Source organism: Sander vitreus, chromosome 13 (assembly GCF_031162955.1).
Source record: "Sander vitreus isolate 19-12246 chromosome 13, sanVit1, whole genome shotgun sequence".
Taxonomy (NCBI): Eukaryota; Metazoa; Chordata; class Actinopteri; order Perciformes; family Percidae; genus Sander; species Sander vitreus.
Genome location: NC_135867.1, coordinates 18,563,952 through 18,580,285, shown reverse-complemented (window position 1 = coordinate 18,580,285; position 16,334 = coordinate 18,563,952). Strand labels below are relative to the sequence as shown.

General features: G+C 40.3%; 1 protein-coding gene across 1 annotated transcript; it reads left to right on the top strand.

The window, feature by feature from the left end:
* The first annotated feature begins 6,540 nt into the window (after positions 1-6,540).
* On the top strand, positions 6,541-15,337 carry gucy2d (guanylate cyclase 2D, retinal). Its single transcript, XM_078265928.1, has 18 exons — positions 6,541-7,390; positions 7,515-7,816; positions 7,904-8,276; positions 8,377-8,461; positions 8,557-8,662; positions 8,807-8,923; positions 9,032-9,112; positions 9,273-9,449; positions 9,531-9,687; positions 9,785-9,934; positions 10,322-10,470; positions 10,574-10,737; positions 11,873-12,065; positions 12,793-12,967; positions 13,517-13,615; positions 14,782-14,876; positions 14,989-15,071; positions 15,253-15,337. Exons 1-18 carry the CDS (start codon positions 6,541-6,543, stop codon positions 15,335-15,337), a joined length of 3,441 nt encoding a protein of 1,146 aa, XP_078122054.1.
* The last annotated feature ends 997 nt before the right edge of the window (positions 15,338-16,334 follow it).

The following is a 16,334-nucleotide window of genomic DNA, read 5'->3' as shown; positions in this document are numbered from 1 at the left end:
TGTATAAAATAACCTGACGCGGGGGAATTGGATTTCTTCCTGTCCTCTGTTGCTAGTAGCGTGTATCCCGTCAAATCAAGGAGGACGCGGAGGATTAAAAAAAGAGGTAATTTATCTTGTAATTTTTATGTCCTATTCGTCTCCAAAGCTGAACGCTGCTGTTGTTGCGAATGTCGCCGTACTACACCACTTTGTAAACATAGCCATACTGACAAATACAGAAAGAGTTGTGTGGAGCTGATAGTCTTAATTAGCTTTGTATCAACTCATCTGGCAATGGCTTGAATGTAACGGATGTTTATCAATATAAAATAGTCGAGCACTATAGCTTTAATTAATTAACAAAATTAAAATTAAATAATTCCATTTCCTTTTCACTACTAACATGGGCATTCTCTGACAATATTAAAATGAAACAGAACCTCATCTACGTCTATATCTGTGACAGCAAAGTATTCGGCAACACTTTCAAGTATTTGCTCTGTTCTGTCATGAGCGTTTGCTCGGATAATCAGGTTATTATCTAGCTGATAGGCTACATTCACAATAGCTTGCAGCAGCCTAACAGCTGCCATTTTGCCCCAGGCAGATTAACAATGCTACTTCAGGTCTATGAATAGAACCAGCGTCTGTAGTCCTGCCTTCTGAGAATGACTGACAGGTTGCTGGAACTTGAAAATGAGACTCAGTTTGGAGTCAGGCCACAAGGAGCCTCCAGAACAGCTTCCTTGCCTATAGTCTGTTAAACTCTATTGGATGGATGAGCACCATTCTTCCACAAGATATTCTCACATTTATATAACATTTAATCAGGTAATCTCATTGAGGTCAAGATCTCTTTTGCAAGAGAGACCCAAGAACAGCAGATAGAAGAAGGAAAAAAACATAGCCAGACATATCAAAAGGACATATAAGCATCAGAGGCAATCACAGACATCACTAAATACAGATTTGAATATAAAGGTTTGTATTATATAATTTGGTGTTATGGTGATGCTGGTGAGATCTGGTGACTGTACAGGCGGTGTCGCATTTGAATTGAATTGAATTGAATGAATGGGTTGGAGATGTGTTAGTGATGATGCTGTTTATAAGCTTATTTGTACGATCAGTGTCTCTGATGTTGACATACTTCTTTATGATCGTATTACTGCTATTTCTCCAGTCATGGACAGCTCTGAACCTGTGATCCTAGAAATACTCAGTGATGTCACTATGGGAGGCGGCCAAATGAATTCACCTGATCAATTAAGTGGGGTCATGGAGTAGGCAAATGTCTAAGCTTCTCTATCACTCCTCCCACAGTTTTATTTTTCAGTTTTTGATTTGAGAGTCATGTGACCAAGCACATACCAGTATCACACTGTCTGCTAAAGACAGAACAGAACTAAAATGGAAGGCGTCTCTGTATGTCTGTCCTTCAAATTCTTGACAATCATTACTCAAGGTGCAAAGTGCAGTGTCGAGTGCGAGATCTTGAGATCTACAGGTCATTTTTATTAGTAGTGTTTTATGGTCACACTGTAGAGTATTGAGAGGGGACCCCTAATAACTGTTACACCGCCGAACGGCATTCTGGGTACAGCTTGCTCTACTTTGCTCGCTACAGTACATTGAAGAACAGATGAAGAATAAGAGACCGATTTGTTACATTGTAGCAAACACAAACATTTCAAGCGTCAGCGATGTGACTTTCGGAATGAACACTTTAGTCCCCGGAAATAGTCTGGTCCCAAATAGCTAGCTGATGGCAAATTACGTGTATACTCTAGAGTGCTGCAGAGATGACATATTTTTATAGGCCAACCTGGAAGTTAGCATCCCCCAGGTTCCCTCGACAAAAAGCCAATAAGATTTTTCCATTGGATTTTGGATTGTTGCAGAAAATAAGCTCTGTGGCAAACAAACGTTTATGATACTTACAGGTTTTGTTCAACACGATAATCTTCACAAATGAACGCCACTTTTATTAATTTAGAAGTGTTAATGCAAAGTAAAAAGCTAACATTAGGCTATAAATGAACTGCACCATTGTTGCATGACTTCAACGTCACCACCACTAAGCTGACAGTAACGTTTAATGTCCCAGACAACCTCTGTAGTCTCATTTAGCCACAACCGCCTTTTCTAAGACATGTATAACCTTCATAAGGCGGGTGTTTACCTTTATGTGGTAGAACAAAACGTGAAAATCTCTTGAGCTTGTGTTAACTACAGACCTTATTTCAGGCATCTAACCAAAGTCCATACAAAAAACCCATTCACTTTGAGACAAGGGAACCGGAAGTGCACAAATGTTAACTCATTTCTGGGTTTTAGGACTCATTCCTGCAGCACTCTATTGCTAGGGGACGCAACTACAGTATGTCATGGCAGGTGTAATGCTCAGAACTCAAGGAAGCACAGTGTGAAGTTGTTTGGATAAGCGATTCTGGAGAACGGAGGCCAAGCAAACGGCCTGTTCCAAACAAGCACGTTTTGAATAGGCACTGCACTAATTAGCATGTTTTGCATTCATGACTGTGGTTGTTGGTTTGGGCTACAGATTAATCACATTTAGGGCTAAATAATAATTAGGTCAGAAGTGCTCCTCCTGTCAGTATTTGTGCAGTGCTGCTGCCTCTGCAGTAGGCCAAGCTAGTTCTTTGCTCAACTGGGCCAGCTGTGTGTCTGACCTTGCTTTGAAGTGATCTCTTGTCAGTGCAGTTAGCCATGTCACTAAGAGGCTTGCGGGCAGCAGATCAGTTTAGCACCTCCTCACCTAACTAATCTGATTACTTCAACAAGGCTGCTATCAATGTGCAGGAGAGGACGAACAAGAACAAACGCTCCGTCACACTTCCATACATAGTAGGGGACCATCTTCATACACACAAAGTTCAGCAGAGGTTACTGAAGCTATGCTGGATGTGTTTGCTGTATCGTTTATGTGCATCTTTGTATTTAAATGTTTTAAATGTGGAGTTTCCCTTCCCCCCCAAAGGCTTACATTCCAGCTGTATTGAACTGTACATGCTGCCAGGTCAAAAGAGCAACAGCAGACTTTCAGTAGCTTACCACAAGATTTTTTCAGCCTTTGGCTCCAGCTTAAATAGTTTTTTTATTAGCATTTCTCCCTTGTCTGTAAGATGCTGGCATTTACCTTTGTTCTGTGACTGCTATAGAATTTGGAGCCCCAACTCGAGAAGGGAGAGAGACTACAAAGATATCAGCAGGGGCATGAAGAAATGTGAACATATTAAAGACACCTTGACATAATTGACCAATCTAACAAAAGCTTTGATTTACCATGAACATTTTCCAAGGTGATCTGCAGGTTATTGAGGAAAACAAATAGTTACAATCCAAGCTTAAAATAAAAGACCCATCTTGTGGAGAGTTTTAACCATGCTATATTTTAGTTAGCGTCTTTAGCTACTGTAGTAAAACTAGGGAAAGGCAAAGAGCATAAGTGAAGACCTCAGAAGGATTTGAACTGCAGCAGCAGGGTTATATGAGGTGATGGAGGATGACAGATGCAGTGTGCAGTTATTAACATTGCAATGGTTTTCTTTGTTAGGCTTTGGATGAGGAATGAATTCATTTTTTACTTTGGGCACATTTGTAGCCGAGAGGATTAAGTAGTTGAGATTGAATAGAGTTTCTCAAGGTATGCATGATGAGCAATAATTGAACACTTTAATGAGGGTTGAAAGTCTAAATCAGTCCAGTTAGCCACCGATTTCAGCACGATTCTGTTAAAATAGCCGTTGAATCCATTGATCGATTAAGATGCTTAAGATTTGTGTTAGGTTATTTTGAAATCTTGGCTACATCAACACTTAAATATACACGCTGTGTAAATGATACAGAGTGAATACACCTCAACTTTCACCTTCTTTTTTCTTCTGCTCCAGCCCTCCCCCAAGACACACTCTTCCCACACCTGTGAGGATTAAAAGCTAAAGAGGGCTGAGAAGTCAAAGCTTGCCTGTTCTTCCCACTCTTCCCTTTCTTTTATCTGTTTCCTCTCCATAGCTCTTTGCCAATCTATTTTTATTTTTATTTTTTTACCAATCCAGACGCTGGTTCGGCGTGGCACCTCTCCTCACACACCGTCCTTTGCTCTGTGGTTTGGGGTGGGTCCCAGTCCAAAAAGGGAACAGCAAGAGCTAAAGCAAACTACTGGAAATGTGGAGCTTTTTCATTTTCAGTATTGTCCTTCAGGAACTTGGGTGCAAGAGGAAATAATTTGATTTTCTTTACTTTCCATGCTTTTTGGATTACCTATGATATTTTTTTCCAATAAAAGGACAAAGATAACTGTTCCTGCTGTATACTTCTGTATACTTAATCCACCTGGAGGTGGGTTGAATAGTACAACCAGAGGCTCCAACATCAACATGGCTCCCACAGTATGTAGAGAAACTACTCTATTATTAAGGGTAATATAGGTATAGTTTTGTTAATTAACAAGTTTCCATTATACAATGTCATTGTAGCGTTGTTCAAATCTGTTTGCAGCACAGATACTCCAGTAAAGGGGAGACTGTTTATTTAACTGGATTATTTAATCCTTAATCCCTATAGGCTTCTTTAAATGCTCCATACATGAAATGTAAAAAGCATTTTGATGGAATGATATGATTCGATATATATTTCTATTTTAAGCAGCACTTTAGAACTAGCTCATTAGTCAGTGCTCCTCTTAACCTATTAGGAACTGATAAGCCAATGTCAGTATGAGCCACTTTAGATGGCTTGTTGGTCGCCGCATGCTTGCTGCATTTCAGCTTGAAGGCAATTAATCAAATCAGGCTCTGTGGTATTCCCTGCTGTTAAAATGTCATTTTTGAACCACAGGTGGTTTACATTGTGTATTGTGAATTTAACCTAGCAGGGTTCATACGTTTTGAAAAAACCTGGAAAAGTTATGGAATTTGAAAAATGCAAATTCCAGGCCTGGAAAGGTTTTGGAAACATAAAAAGACCCAGAAAGTTTTGGAAAAGTCATGGAATTTTTTTTTTTTTAACACAGTATAATAATATGTGATTAATAAATGTATTTCACGTCGTCCTAAGCTCACCGTTCTATTTGGGGTGCGATATTACGACTCCCACTATGAACCACATAAATTGTCATTCATTTTATTGTTAAACCTCTGAGGGTAAACTTTAACACAGATTTTTATTCTTATTGTATAATGTCGACTGACATTTTCAGGAATACATAGTCATAGAAATTTGCCAAAATGTCATGGAAAAGTCATGAAAAGGTCATGGAAAAGTATTGGTTAAAATGCGTATGAACCCTGCCCAGAATAGGCCTCAAGATATAGGCAAATATAAACTAAAGCTCTTTCTCTCTCTCTCTCTCTCTCTCTCTCTCTCTCTCTCTCTATATATATATATATATATATATATATATATATATATATATATATATATATATATATATATATATATATATAGCGAACCCAAGTTTGAGAGCATTTAGCCAGTGTCATTATTACATAGTTTGTAATAATGTGTTTGCAAGTGTATCACCAGAGGTAATTCTTTGAGCGTCGTATGTGGACTAAGATTTTTAAATTGTCTTCATAAACCAGTATTATATTGGTGGGACATTTTTATCTCTTTCAAGCTGAACTTCCTTCAACTTAAAAAGCAATGCTTTAAATCATAGCATTAGCTGCAACTAAAGGCAGTGGTGACCTAAAAGTGACCGTCAGTGAGGTCGTCAGTTCAATCCCAGACTGGCAGGATAAATCTTGGTGGGGAAAGTGAAAAGGGCAGCGCTTGCCCCTCCCTCATTACCACCACTGCCCTTGAGCAAGGCCTGCAAAAGAAAAAATGGCTGTCAATGTCAATACTTTTGACATGGGCAGCCATTTTTAAGTGTGTTTCTGAATACAAACTGAAGGATTTTAAAGTTGGTTTTCAAAACATAATTTCCAGGGTTACAGTAGATCATGAAAATGTCCAATCATGGAGTTTTGTGGAGACGTGTGAAAAAGAGATACCAAGAACAAATAGAGACATCAAGGCCAGATTTAGCTCCACGTTACCTGGCACTTCCTTTTTTAAACTCTTCGGCCCTGCCAGAGCTAATCAGCTTGCTACACACATGCCATTAATTCTTCAAGGAACAGCGCTGACACTGTGGGCACCATGTCCTTGGTGAAACAGATAGATGCTGATAAGATTCAACATGACATTATGTTAAACAAAACAGCTCAACAAGATGAAGTTCAGGTCAGAGATCAAGTCTGTACCATGGAGACTGTATAAGCCCTGAGGTGTCCTTGCTTATATCACATGACATAGGAAGCAAAAACAGATCACGCTGAATTGACGAGCTACAATTTTTCTAATTCTACCTTTTTTTCTTATTTTCCGGAGGCAGTAATGGCTTGGGGTTGTCTCGGCGCCTGTCCAGTTTTGGACTAGAGGTCTGCTGAGTGCCAAGGGAGAGTGTCCTATCCACGAAGACACACTCACTGTCACACTAATCACCCTAAACTCTCCGCACCCAAGCATCAGAATAGTTGTGTGAGGAAAATGGCAAGTCACAGAGACCCTCGCTTTCTGCACAACCTGTCCTACCACCCACGATGGCAGCACGACTCCATAAAAGTGAAGAGAAAAGGACATGTGCGACCAGTGGCTGCAAACAGTTGCAGTGGATATAGTTTGTTTAAATCATTAGCAGTTTCATCATCAAAAGCACAGTTGCAATCATCCTGTGTGCAACGCTCCAGGAGCTGGTGTTGGAACTGGCTTCTTCTACCCTTTTTCATGCTCTCATTTCTGCCCTGTCAAGCCTGGGCGATCACTTTCAAGGTGGTCCTGGTTGGACCCTGGACGTGTGACATCTTATACTCCAAAGCCCTCCCTGACTTGGCAGCCAGCCTGGCCACAGCCCGCATAAACAAGGACCCCTACCTGAACAAAGGCTACTGGTATGACTACACGCTGATCAGTGAGGACTGCAAGTCATCCAGTGCTCTAGTTCGCTTTCCTGACCTGAAAGGTTATGGTGCTGCTTTCCTGGGCCCTGCCAACCCAGGCTACTGCTCCTCAGCTGCTTTGTATGCAAAAGAGTGGGATGTTGGGATTCTTTCCTGGGGTTGCCTCAAACCCAACATGGATGAAGGAGGGATGTATTCCACCTTCCTGCGGCCGCTGCCACTGTCCTCCCGTGTACTTTTTGCTGTGTTGCGGTACTTTAGTTGGGCCCATGTGGCCATAATCTCAGAAGAGACAGATTTGTGGGAAGCCACAGGACAGGAGCTGGCCTCATCACTGAGGGCCCTTGGCCTTCCTGTCAACCCTGTAGTTACTATGGAGTCCGACAAAGATGGGCCTCGGAGAGCCTTGACAAGAGTGCGGGAAACGGACCGGGTCAGAGGTGAGTTTTAGATGTAAACATTACTGAAATAAGACAAATAAACAATTTAAAACAACCTCCAAACTGTTTCATTCCACATGAATCATGTAAATGAATTTGTGTTTAATCCATCCTCTCTCCACAGTGGTCATTATGTGCATGCCTTCTGTCCTGATTGGTGGCCAAGCCCAATACCAGCTTCTGACAACAGCCTTGTCCATGCGTATGATCGACCGTGGCTACGTGTTCATCCCTTACGACACCCTCCTCTACTCACTACCGTACAAGGATGCAGCCTACTATTCGTTAGGCAATGACACCAAGCTGCGGAAAGCCTATGATGGGGTCCTCACCATCACTGTGGACTCTGGAGAACGCAATTTCTATGAGGCCTTCAAAGACGCGCAAGACAGCTTTGAAATCCGCAGCAGCACCCCACCAGAGCAGGTGAGACTCTATTGTATATTGAAATAATAGACAATGATAAACATTTGAATAAAATCTAAATCATTGCATCACTGTCTCCTCTGTTAGGTTTCTCCATTCTTTGGCACCATCTACAACATGATATACTACATAGCTATGGCTGCTGAGCATGCCCGCACCAATGAAGGCAGCTGGGTAACTGGTAAAATACTGGGTGACAGCAAGGGCGGCTTTGAATTTGATGGCTTTAATCAGCACTTAGAGGCTGGCAAGAATGGTGAAGGCATGCAAGCTCGCTATGTAGTGCTGGACTACAGTGGCCATGGCAACTCTCTCTACTCCACTCATGCTCTGGAGGCCGCTCATACATATGGCAGGTTCGGTGGCTTGACATACCTTGGACGTTCGATCCATTTTGCAGGCAGCACGCCCTACACAGACTCAATGTGCTGGTTTAGCCCATACTTTGCCTGTAATGGAGGTGAGTGCTCTAGTACTGTCTTCCCAGGAAATAAATATAAGCTAGTACACTGCTGAATAATTCAGTGCATTCAAACTGTGTTTTTCTTCTCTTCCCAAAGGATTGGATGCATTCACTCTCTTCTTTCTTTTCCTTTTGTTCATTGCATTGGTTGGATGTGGAGTTTACATCTTTATTTATTTTAAGTACGTACAAGAGAGTATCAAAGAATCATATCTCATCCAGTGCATGTCTTGTGTGATTTTTTTCAAAATAGTTTTCTTGTCCTTTTTTTGTCCAGGAGATCTGGCAAGGTTGGGCTTAGCTTTGGAGCTGGTGGTGGATCAACGAAGGTAGTCCTGACCCTGGATGACCTGGTCTTCATCAACACTCAAATCAGCAAACGGGTCAGTTTTGTGCTAAATCTCTGACAGTACTGACTGTATTTTGCTTCTCTCTGCTTTGCAAGTGTGATGTATGAAAGTTGTTTACCTGTAAAAGATGATCTTCTCTAAGCTGACCCATCCTTTTTTAACTGTGTGTGTGAGCAGAAGCTTAATGACGAAAGTATCCTGAAAAGCCAGCTCGAGAAGACGCCTAACCACTCAGTGTCTGGTCGCAGCTACATGGCCTCCTCACCAGAAGGCTCCAATATTGCTGTGTTTGAGGTAAGGCAAGTCTGGCACATTCAAAAACTCCTGTTTATCATTTTGGTGCCCATGCCTTTGGGTGTCCTTGGTTGTTACAAAGCCTGTGTCAATTTGTGTACGTCCCAGGGTGACTTGGTTTGGTTGAAGAAATGCCCAAATGGAGCTGTCTCAGGTGTCAACAGCAAAACTGAGTTTGTCTTTATCAAGGTACGTGAATGTGTGTAATTATTCAAAATACTTTCCTTTGTTGCCAGAAAACACAAAATACAGACTGGTATGGTCCCTGGCCTCAATACAATATGTCAAACGGAGGGATATTCCTCTTGCAGCTTAGAGTTACTTGCTGTTTGCATTGTCTTCCAATCAGCTCAGGGACATGAGGCACGAGAACCTCAATCTGTTCCTGGGAATGTTCTTCGACTCTGGCATCTTTGCTATTGTGACCGAGCACTGCTCCAGGGGCAGCTTGGAGAATCTGCTCAGCAATGAGGAAGTGCGTCTTGACTGGATGTTCAAGTCTTCCCTCTTAATGGATCTGATTCGGGTAAGAGAGACAATATTACATATTACATGTGTTTCTTGTCATGTTTTCTCATCGCTCACGTTTTCCTCAAACTGTTATTAGGGAATGAAGTACCTGCACTATCGTGGCGTCATCCACGGACGGCTCAAATCCCGTAACTGTGTTGTAGACGGGCGCTTTGTGTTGAAGGTGACAGATTATGGGTTTAATGAAATTTTGATTGCCCAAAACATTGACACTGAAGGGGAAAAGCCAGAGGGTGAGTTCATGTGCATCTACAGACTCATTTAGGGACTTTGCTCATACATATCAATATGTTTGGTTTATATATTGCTGTGCATCCTTTTTCAATAAAGATCTGCTTTGGACGGCTCCTGAGCTGCTGAGAAGCTCCAGTCTGAGGAGGAGGGGCACTTTCTTTGGAGATGTCTACAGCTTCTCCATCATCGCGCAGGAGGTCATCTCTCGCTCTACACCTTTCTGCATGCTGGACATGCCTCCCAAGGGTGAGTGATATGGGGTTAGTAACCCCTTGTGCAAAAGATGTAGTCATATTTCAAATATTTATATTTATATAAGTGCTATTTGAAATGTCCATCCTGTTCTTTATGTTCCCCACCTGTGGAAATTAATTACATGCAATGTATTGTTGCTCTTTGCTCACTTTACACACAAAACCAGTTCACAGTGAACTGAAAAGAAAATTACAAATATTAGAATTGTTCCTGAAAATACAATCCATCATCAATGACATTCACATTTATTTGACAAAATTGGGTGCACAAAATCACATTAGAGACAATTGAATTCAAATCACAGCATTTCTTGTCTGTTTTTGTGCATTTGCTGTGTGTGCCTAACAACTGTGTGTTGTTGTCTGTGTGTGTTGACAGAGATTATCAGCAAAGTCAAAGAGCCTCCTCCGTTGTGTCGGCCTGTCATGTCAGTGGACGAGGCCCCGGTGGAGGTGTTACAGATTATAAAACAGTCCTGGAGTGAAGATCCAGAGAAGAGGCCGACCTTTGAGGAGATCTTCAAACAGGTAAAAACACTGAAAACCTGTGTTGATCCACATCTTTGCTTTGTTTTGTCTGAAAGTAGCAAGCTCGAGATGAAGATGAAGTTCCCTCTTTTTTATGTGACAGTTCAAGGAAAACACCAAGGGAAAGAAGACCAACATCATCGACTCTATGCTGCGCATGTTGGAACAGTACTCTTCCAACTTGGAAGATCTGATTAGAGAGAGGACAGACGAGCTGGAGGTGGAGAGACAGAAAACTGACAATCTGGTGGCTCAGATGTTGCCCAAGTGAGTGTCCAGCAACTAACTAACACATGACAGACATAATGAAACTGTGACGTCATGCTCTAAGTCATGGCCTCTGGAGGCCTGTAGAGCATCAGCACAATTATAATAGATTACTTAAATTATGCTCATTTTACTTCCTCAGGGAGGTCAAAGGTCAGAGATAGCCTCCCTGAAGCAGTCAGGGAATCAGTCTCATCTCAGCATTGTGGCTGCTCCTTGACACACTGTAGATGTATCAGGTCTTCTGCAGGGATTTACCTTAATAGTTCTCAGGAACTGTGGAGACCAAAATACAGCTGAATCAAGACCACAAAGAAAAACATTGTGCTCGTGCTGTCATCTCTTGAGCAGGATACCACAATCAAACTGTCAAAATAGTCAAAACGTTTTCCATTCATTTTCATCTTTATTTCTTTCTTTTGCCACGTCTCATTTTGTTCCACTAAACATATGGCTATGGTTCTGCTACATACAGCAACTACAGGACTATTTGGTGCAGCAACCAATAATAAGAATGTGATCAGAGAGTCAAACCAGAGTCTAAAGCAAACACCATAATTAAAACTTTCATTAGATTTAGCTTGCAACCATGTCCTGTTCGTAGATATCAGTCACAGTCTGTTTCTATTGGAGGGTATTTGTTTTTAGAAGGAAATGGGTTAATTTATGTCTTCAGGCCTCCAAAGGATATACTGTACATTTACAATACTGCATGATGTGTATGTGTAACAGGTCAACCGCCTCAGTTTTGTTTGTTTTTTCTGTCTCAGAGCTGGATGATGTTACCAGAATTTTCATCATCTAAAAGTCAAAACAAGAACACCTTAACATACTCAACTGTGCTCTCGTCATAGCATTAGATTTAGTTTAATCATATCTTATTGAATCTTTATCATATTAGTTGAGAGGAGAGATTCATACCATGCTTTCATTGTGTGTGTCTCAGTCATGTTTCTAGAAACAATACTTTGCCTGTTTGCAATGATCAATGCTAATAATTTGGGAGGAAATCCTGAAATGATCACATAATCCAAAAAAAGTAAGATCACTTTGAGCAGTCTCCATCTCTTGTGAGAAGACTGTTTCTGCTTAAGCACCTCACCAGTGTTATCCACTCATCATCTTCCTCCTTTAGGTCTGTGGCCCAGGCGCTGAAGACAGGCAAGCCCGTCAAACCCGAGCATTTCAACGAGGTCACGTTGTACTTCAGTGACATCGTGGGCTTCACCACCATCTCAGCTCTCAGCGATCCCATCGAGGTGGTCGACTTACTCAACGACCTTTACTCACTCTTTGATGCTATCATTGGACTGCATGATGTCTACAAGGTGAGTGTTGGGGGATCCAACATACGGTACAATGATGAACACCTTCAAATTGATGGTATCTTTAAATGGTTTTCTGTATTTTAAATAAAGTGACAGACACTCAGAACAGATCTTTTATAGACTATATAAATCAGCTTTGGAAGAAATAAGCCAAGCTGATTTTGAAGCCTCCGCGCCGGCGACAACTGGGTCCGGATGCATTATGTTTTCGGGTTGTCCGTCCGTCCGTATGTCCCATTCTTTCTTTAAATTTGGCACAAATGTCCACTTAGACTCAAGGATGAACTGATTTGAATTTGGAGGTCAAAGTCACTGTGACCTCACCATGCGTTTCGGGCCATGACTCAAGAATTGATACACTAATTGCAACTTTTCACAATAGGATCAAATGATGAAGTGATTTTACATGATGAAGTGACATTTTATACCCAAAAGGGTATACAACTTCACTGTGACATCATAATGTTTCATTCAACGCTTTTCTGGCCATTATTCAACGCCGTTACTCAGGAACAGAAGGGAAGACATTTGGTCGGATACTTCTTTGGGGACACTAACCTTGAAACTGTGGTGATTGTATAGATCTTCAGTGATGCCGGGTTGAAGATCGCCATTTTGCGTGTGTGCGTGTGTGTGTGTGTGTGTGTGTGTGTGTGTGTGTGTGTGTGTGTGCATGTGTGTGTGTGTGTGTGTGTGTGTGTTGAACTCTTATTTTTATTGTATTTAGGTGGAAACTATCGGAGATGCCTACATGGTAGCCTCAGGAGTCCCCACTAGGAACGGCAACCGCCATGCAGCTGAGATGGCCAACATGTCTCTTGACATTCTCCACTGCATTGGGACCTTCAAGATGAGGCACATGCCTGACCTGAAAGTCAGGATTCGTATTGGCCTGCACTCTGGTAAGCAATTTGTTCATCCTATTACTAACACTACACTGAAGTAATGTTGCATATGGAAAGATCTTTACCATGAGTGATTATTTTAAGAGTCACATACACGTGTAATGAGTAATATGACATGAAATAAATCCAAACTCCATTCCAGAGTGAGTAAAAGTTAATTTGTTGCAGAGGATTAAGAATACAAGAGCCCAAGCTGCTAAGGCAAGGAGGTATTTTTACATCCTTTATCCTCGTCTGGAACTTATTCCTGGAACAGTGAAACGCTATCCACTTAGAGGGCTGTCATCCAATTACATAACACACTGCAAAATTTGGATTTCTAACTCTGTTCTATGAATTTCTATATGCACAGAGAAGTGGTAGTGCACAGCTTTAGTATCATGTTTTGGGAAACATAAATTCATAGTGTACTTTTATCGTAATAATAAGAGATTATTAGTCTACTAGAAAGAGTAGAAGCAAAACTGAGTATTCAAAGTTATAGTCACAGTTTGTGTATGTGTGTGTGTGTGTGTGTGTGTGTGTTCTATCTTGCTATGTTTGCAGGCCCAGTGGTAGCAGGGGTAGTGGGTCTTACGATGCCTCGGTACTGTCTGTTTGGAGACACTGTCAACACAGCATCTCGAATGGAGTCCACATCGTTGCGTGAGTTTCTCATACATAATTATGTGGACCAGACAGATCTCCTCTTTCTTTTTTTTTTTTAAATATATAATTTTTCAAAATTGACATTTGTTGGAAGGACAGGTGTAGTCTGTGTGCATGCTGCCTGAGGCTAAACAGGGCTTTAAGTGAGCAGTCCTTACTAATCCTTTAAGACTATCAGTAGAATTAGAGGCCAATTTGAAGTTTTAGTGTAAATGTCCACGTCAATGACCAAGTTTGCCTCCATTACCCTCTGCATGCTATATAAACTAAGTAGGAACTTGAGTTCACTTTACTTATGTTTAAAAACATAATGTCTCATATGTGATGGAGCGCCCAGAAAATCATACTGTAATACATACAACTATTTACCTTTAAACTAAACAGTACAGATCTAATTTACAATATCTAAAATACAGTGTTGTAATTTAACTAAGTACATTTACTCGAGTACTGTACTTAAGTACAAATTTAGAGGTACTACTTGAGTATTTCCATTTTATGCAGCTTTATACTTCTACTACACTTCATCTCAGTGGTGAACCGAAAACATAGTAATTAACTATTTTAAATCCCTCTTGGACGAGCTGGAAAATGCATTGTCACAAAGCTGAAAACAGGGCAGTTTTTTTAATTGTTTAGAGATAGGTGGTTCTCACAGGACAACGACATTACAGACATATGATGGTCTTATAGAATATGATGCATTGCTGTGGATTAAACTACCTAACAGTGAAGGAGTTAAGGAGTACTTTTCCTTTTCATACAACTGTACTTTAAGTACAGGGGAGGTGAGAGGGCTGCCCATGGAAAGGCACCCTGAGCTGTTTAGTGATAATACTTTCATTTAAGTAGATAACGTTTTGAATGCAGGACTTGTACTTGTAGATAGGTAATTCCACAGTGTGGACTTTCTGTAAGTAAAGGATCTAAATACTTCTTTAGTGACTTTACTGTATTTTGCAATTAGCAGCAAAGCATTTATGGGTACTGTACTGCCTTCAAGTGGCTTAATACCCAAATGACAGCCTGACTCTCTAAATTCCTCAGATACAATAGTTTTTAACCTTAGAAATTTCCAAAACCAATACATTAAACATGTATAACTCATAGTAAAGCAATTTCCGTGTCAAATGTTGAGGACTGTTTTGTATTTTCTATCATAGCTTTCAGAATCCACGTCAACCAAAGAACAGTTGCCATCCTGAACAGCTTGGAGATGGGATACAAAATTCAAACCAGAGGCCTGACAGAATTAAAGGTAAAATTAATAAAAACACTTTCACAATATACACAGAAGATATACAGTGTATCCACTGTAACACTGGCATCGTAATAATAGCTATTGAATGCTAATGATTATTTTTTTCTAGGGAAAAGGGATTGAGTACACATATTGGTTGGTTGGGAAGGATGATTTCAACAAGCACCTGCCCATTCCTCCAGACCTTCAAGGGTAAGTGAATGTTTTGGTTACTCCTCCACATACGCATAAAATTGATTTGCCTGATTTAATTGTTGCACTACATTTATACTGTAGCACAACCTAATGTAATCAAATGATGGTATGAATGGTATGTTGTGTTCTGATCTGTGTCCCAGTCACGGTACATAAAAATCAGTATTTCCTATTACAGGGGAACCAGTCTTGGTATTTCTATAGAAGAGATACCTCTTGACAGAAGACAAAAATTCCTGGATCGACAGAAGAAGATGGGCTAGGTTTTTTTTTCTTTTTTTTTACTGATGTCCATGGTTGAATATTGATATTTTCTAGATCAACATTGTTTTTCAGTAAAAAAAAATACAGAGAGAGATATGTGACGGAAAAGCTGAACATAATAACGACAATCATCGTCATTATAATTTGTGCTACATTAAAAAAAAAATTCCAGCACTGGTGACATAAGAATTTATACTTTTTGGAAATCATTTCTATACTAAAATATTCTTTAGTTGAATTACAGGTTCAAAAAGTGTTGGTTTAGAGGACAGCATCCGCCTCACAAGGAGGGATTGTACTGGATGTGTCTACAAAATTATCACACTATCATGTGTAATTCTGGTGTACTTCATGTACTCTATGTATTTGTACTGATCGTAGGGCTTTCTAGAGATATTGGAGAGATTTTATCATGAACACCTCAAGAGTGGAAGCTATTACTGCTCGACTATTCATCTCGGGTATAATAGAGCACTCACTTTAGAAGCATTAGCCTTTCACAACAACTCAGAATTAATACATTAATACCTATTTGAGTTGATTTGACTGATAGGACTGTTTCATTCTAACGTATCACTTTGATTAAGTGTATCTTAAGGCAAAATGTGCTCAAAACTTTAGTTTAGACTTGTTTCAGTGGTAATTATAAAGATACTTGCTTGAAATTATCTACAAAGCTGGAAATAATAAATAAATTCCAACATTTAATGACAAATAATTTTCAGAAAAATGCCATGGGACTCACATAGTATTGTTCTTTAAAAGATTGACCAATGATGCACACATGATGTCATGATACTACATACAGCAAATATTGTTTTTTAATGATGTGTGTATTGCATTTAACATTATGCTGACATTTTCTACCAAAGAGAAAAGACCCAAACTATTGCTCACTAACGACAATTCAGTTTCACTATAGCTTCACCTACAGTACATGTAGCCTATTACTAAAACATGCTGTGTGCATGGCTGGATGTACTGTACAGCTGTGTG

Excerpts from the sequence above, each read along its gene's own strand:
- gucy2d (XM_078265928.1), top strand. The coding sequence starts at position 6,541 with ATGGCAAGTCACAGAGACCCTCGCTTTCTGCACAACCTGTCCTACCAC. Across the intron at positions 7,817-7,903 it reads GCAGCACCCCACCAGAGCAG|GTTTCTCCATTCTTTGGCAC; the intron begins GTGAGACTCTAT and ends CTCCTCTGTTAG. Across the intron at positions 10,738-11,872 it reads GTGGCTCAGATGTTGCCCAA|GTCTGTGGCCCAGGCGCTGA; the intron begins GTGAGTGTCCAG and ends TTCCTCCTTTAG.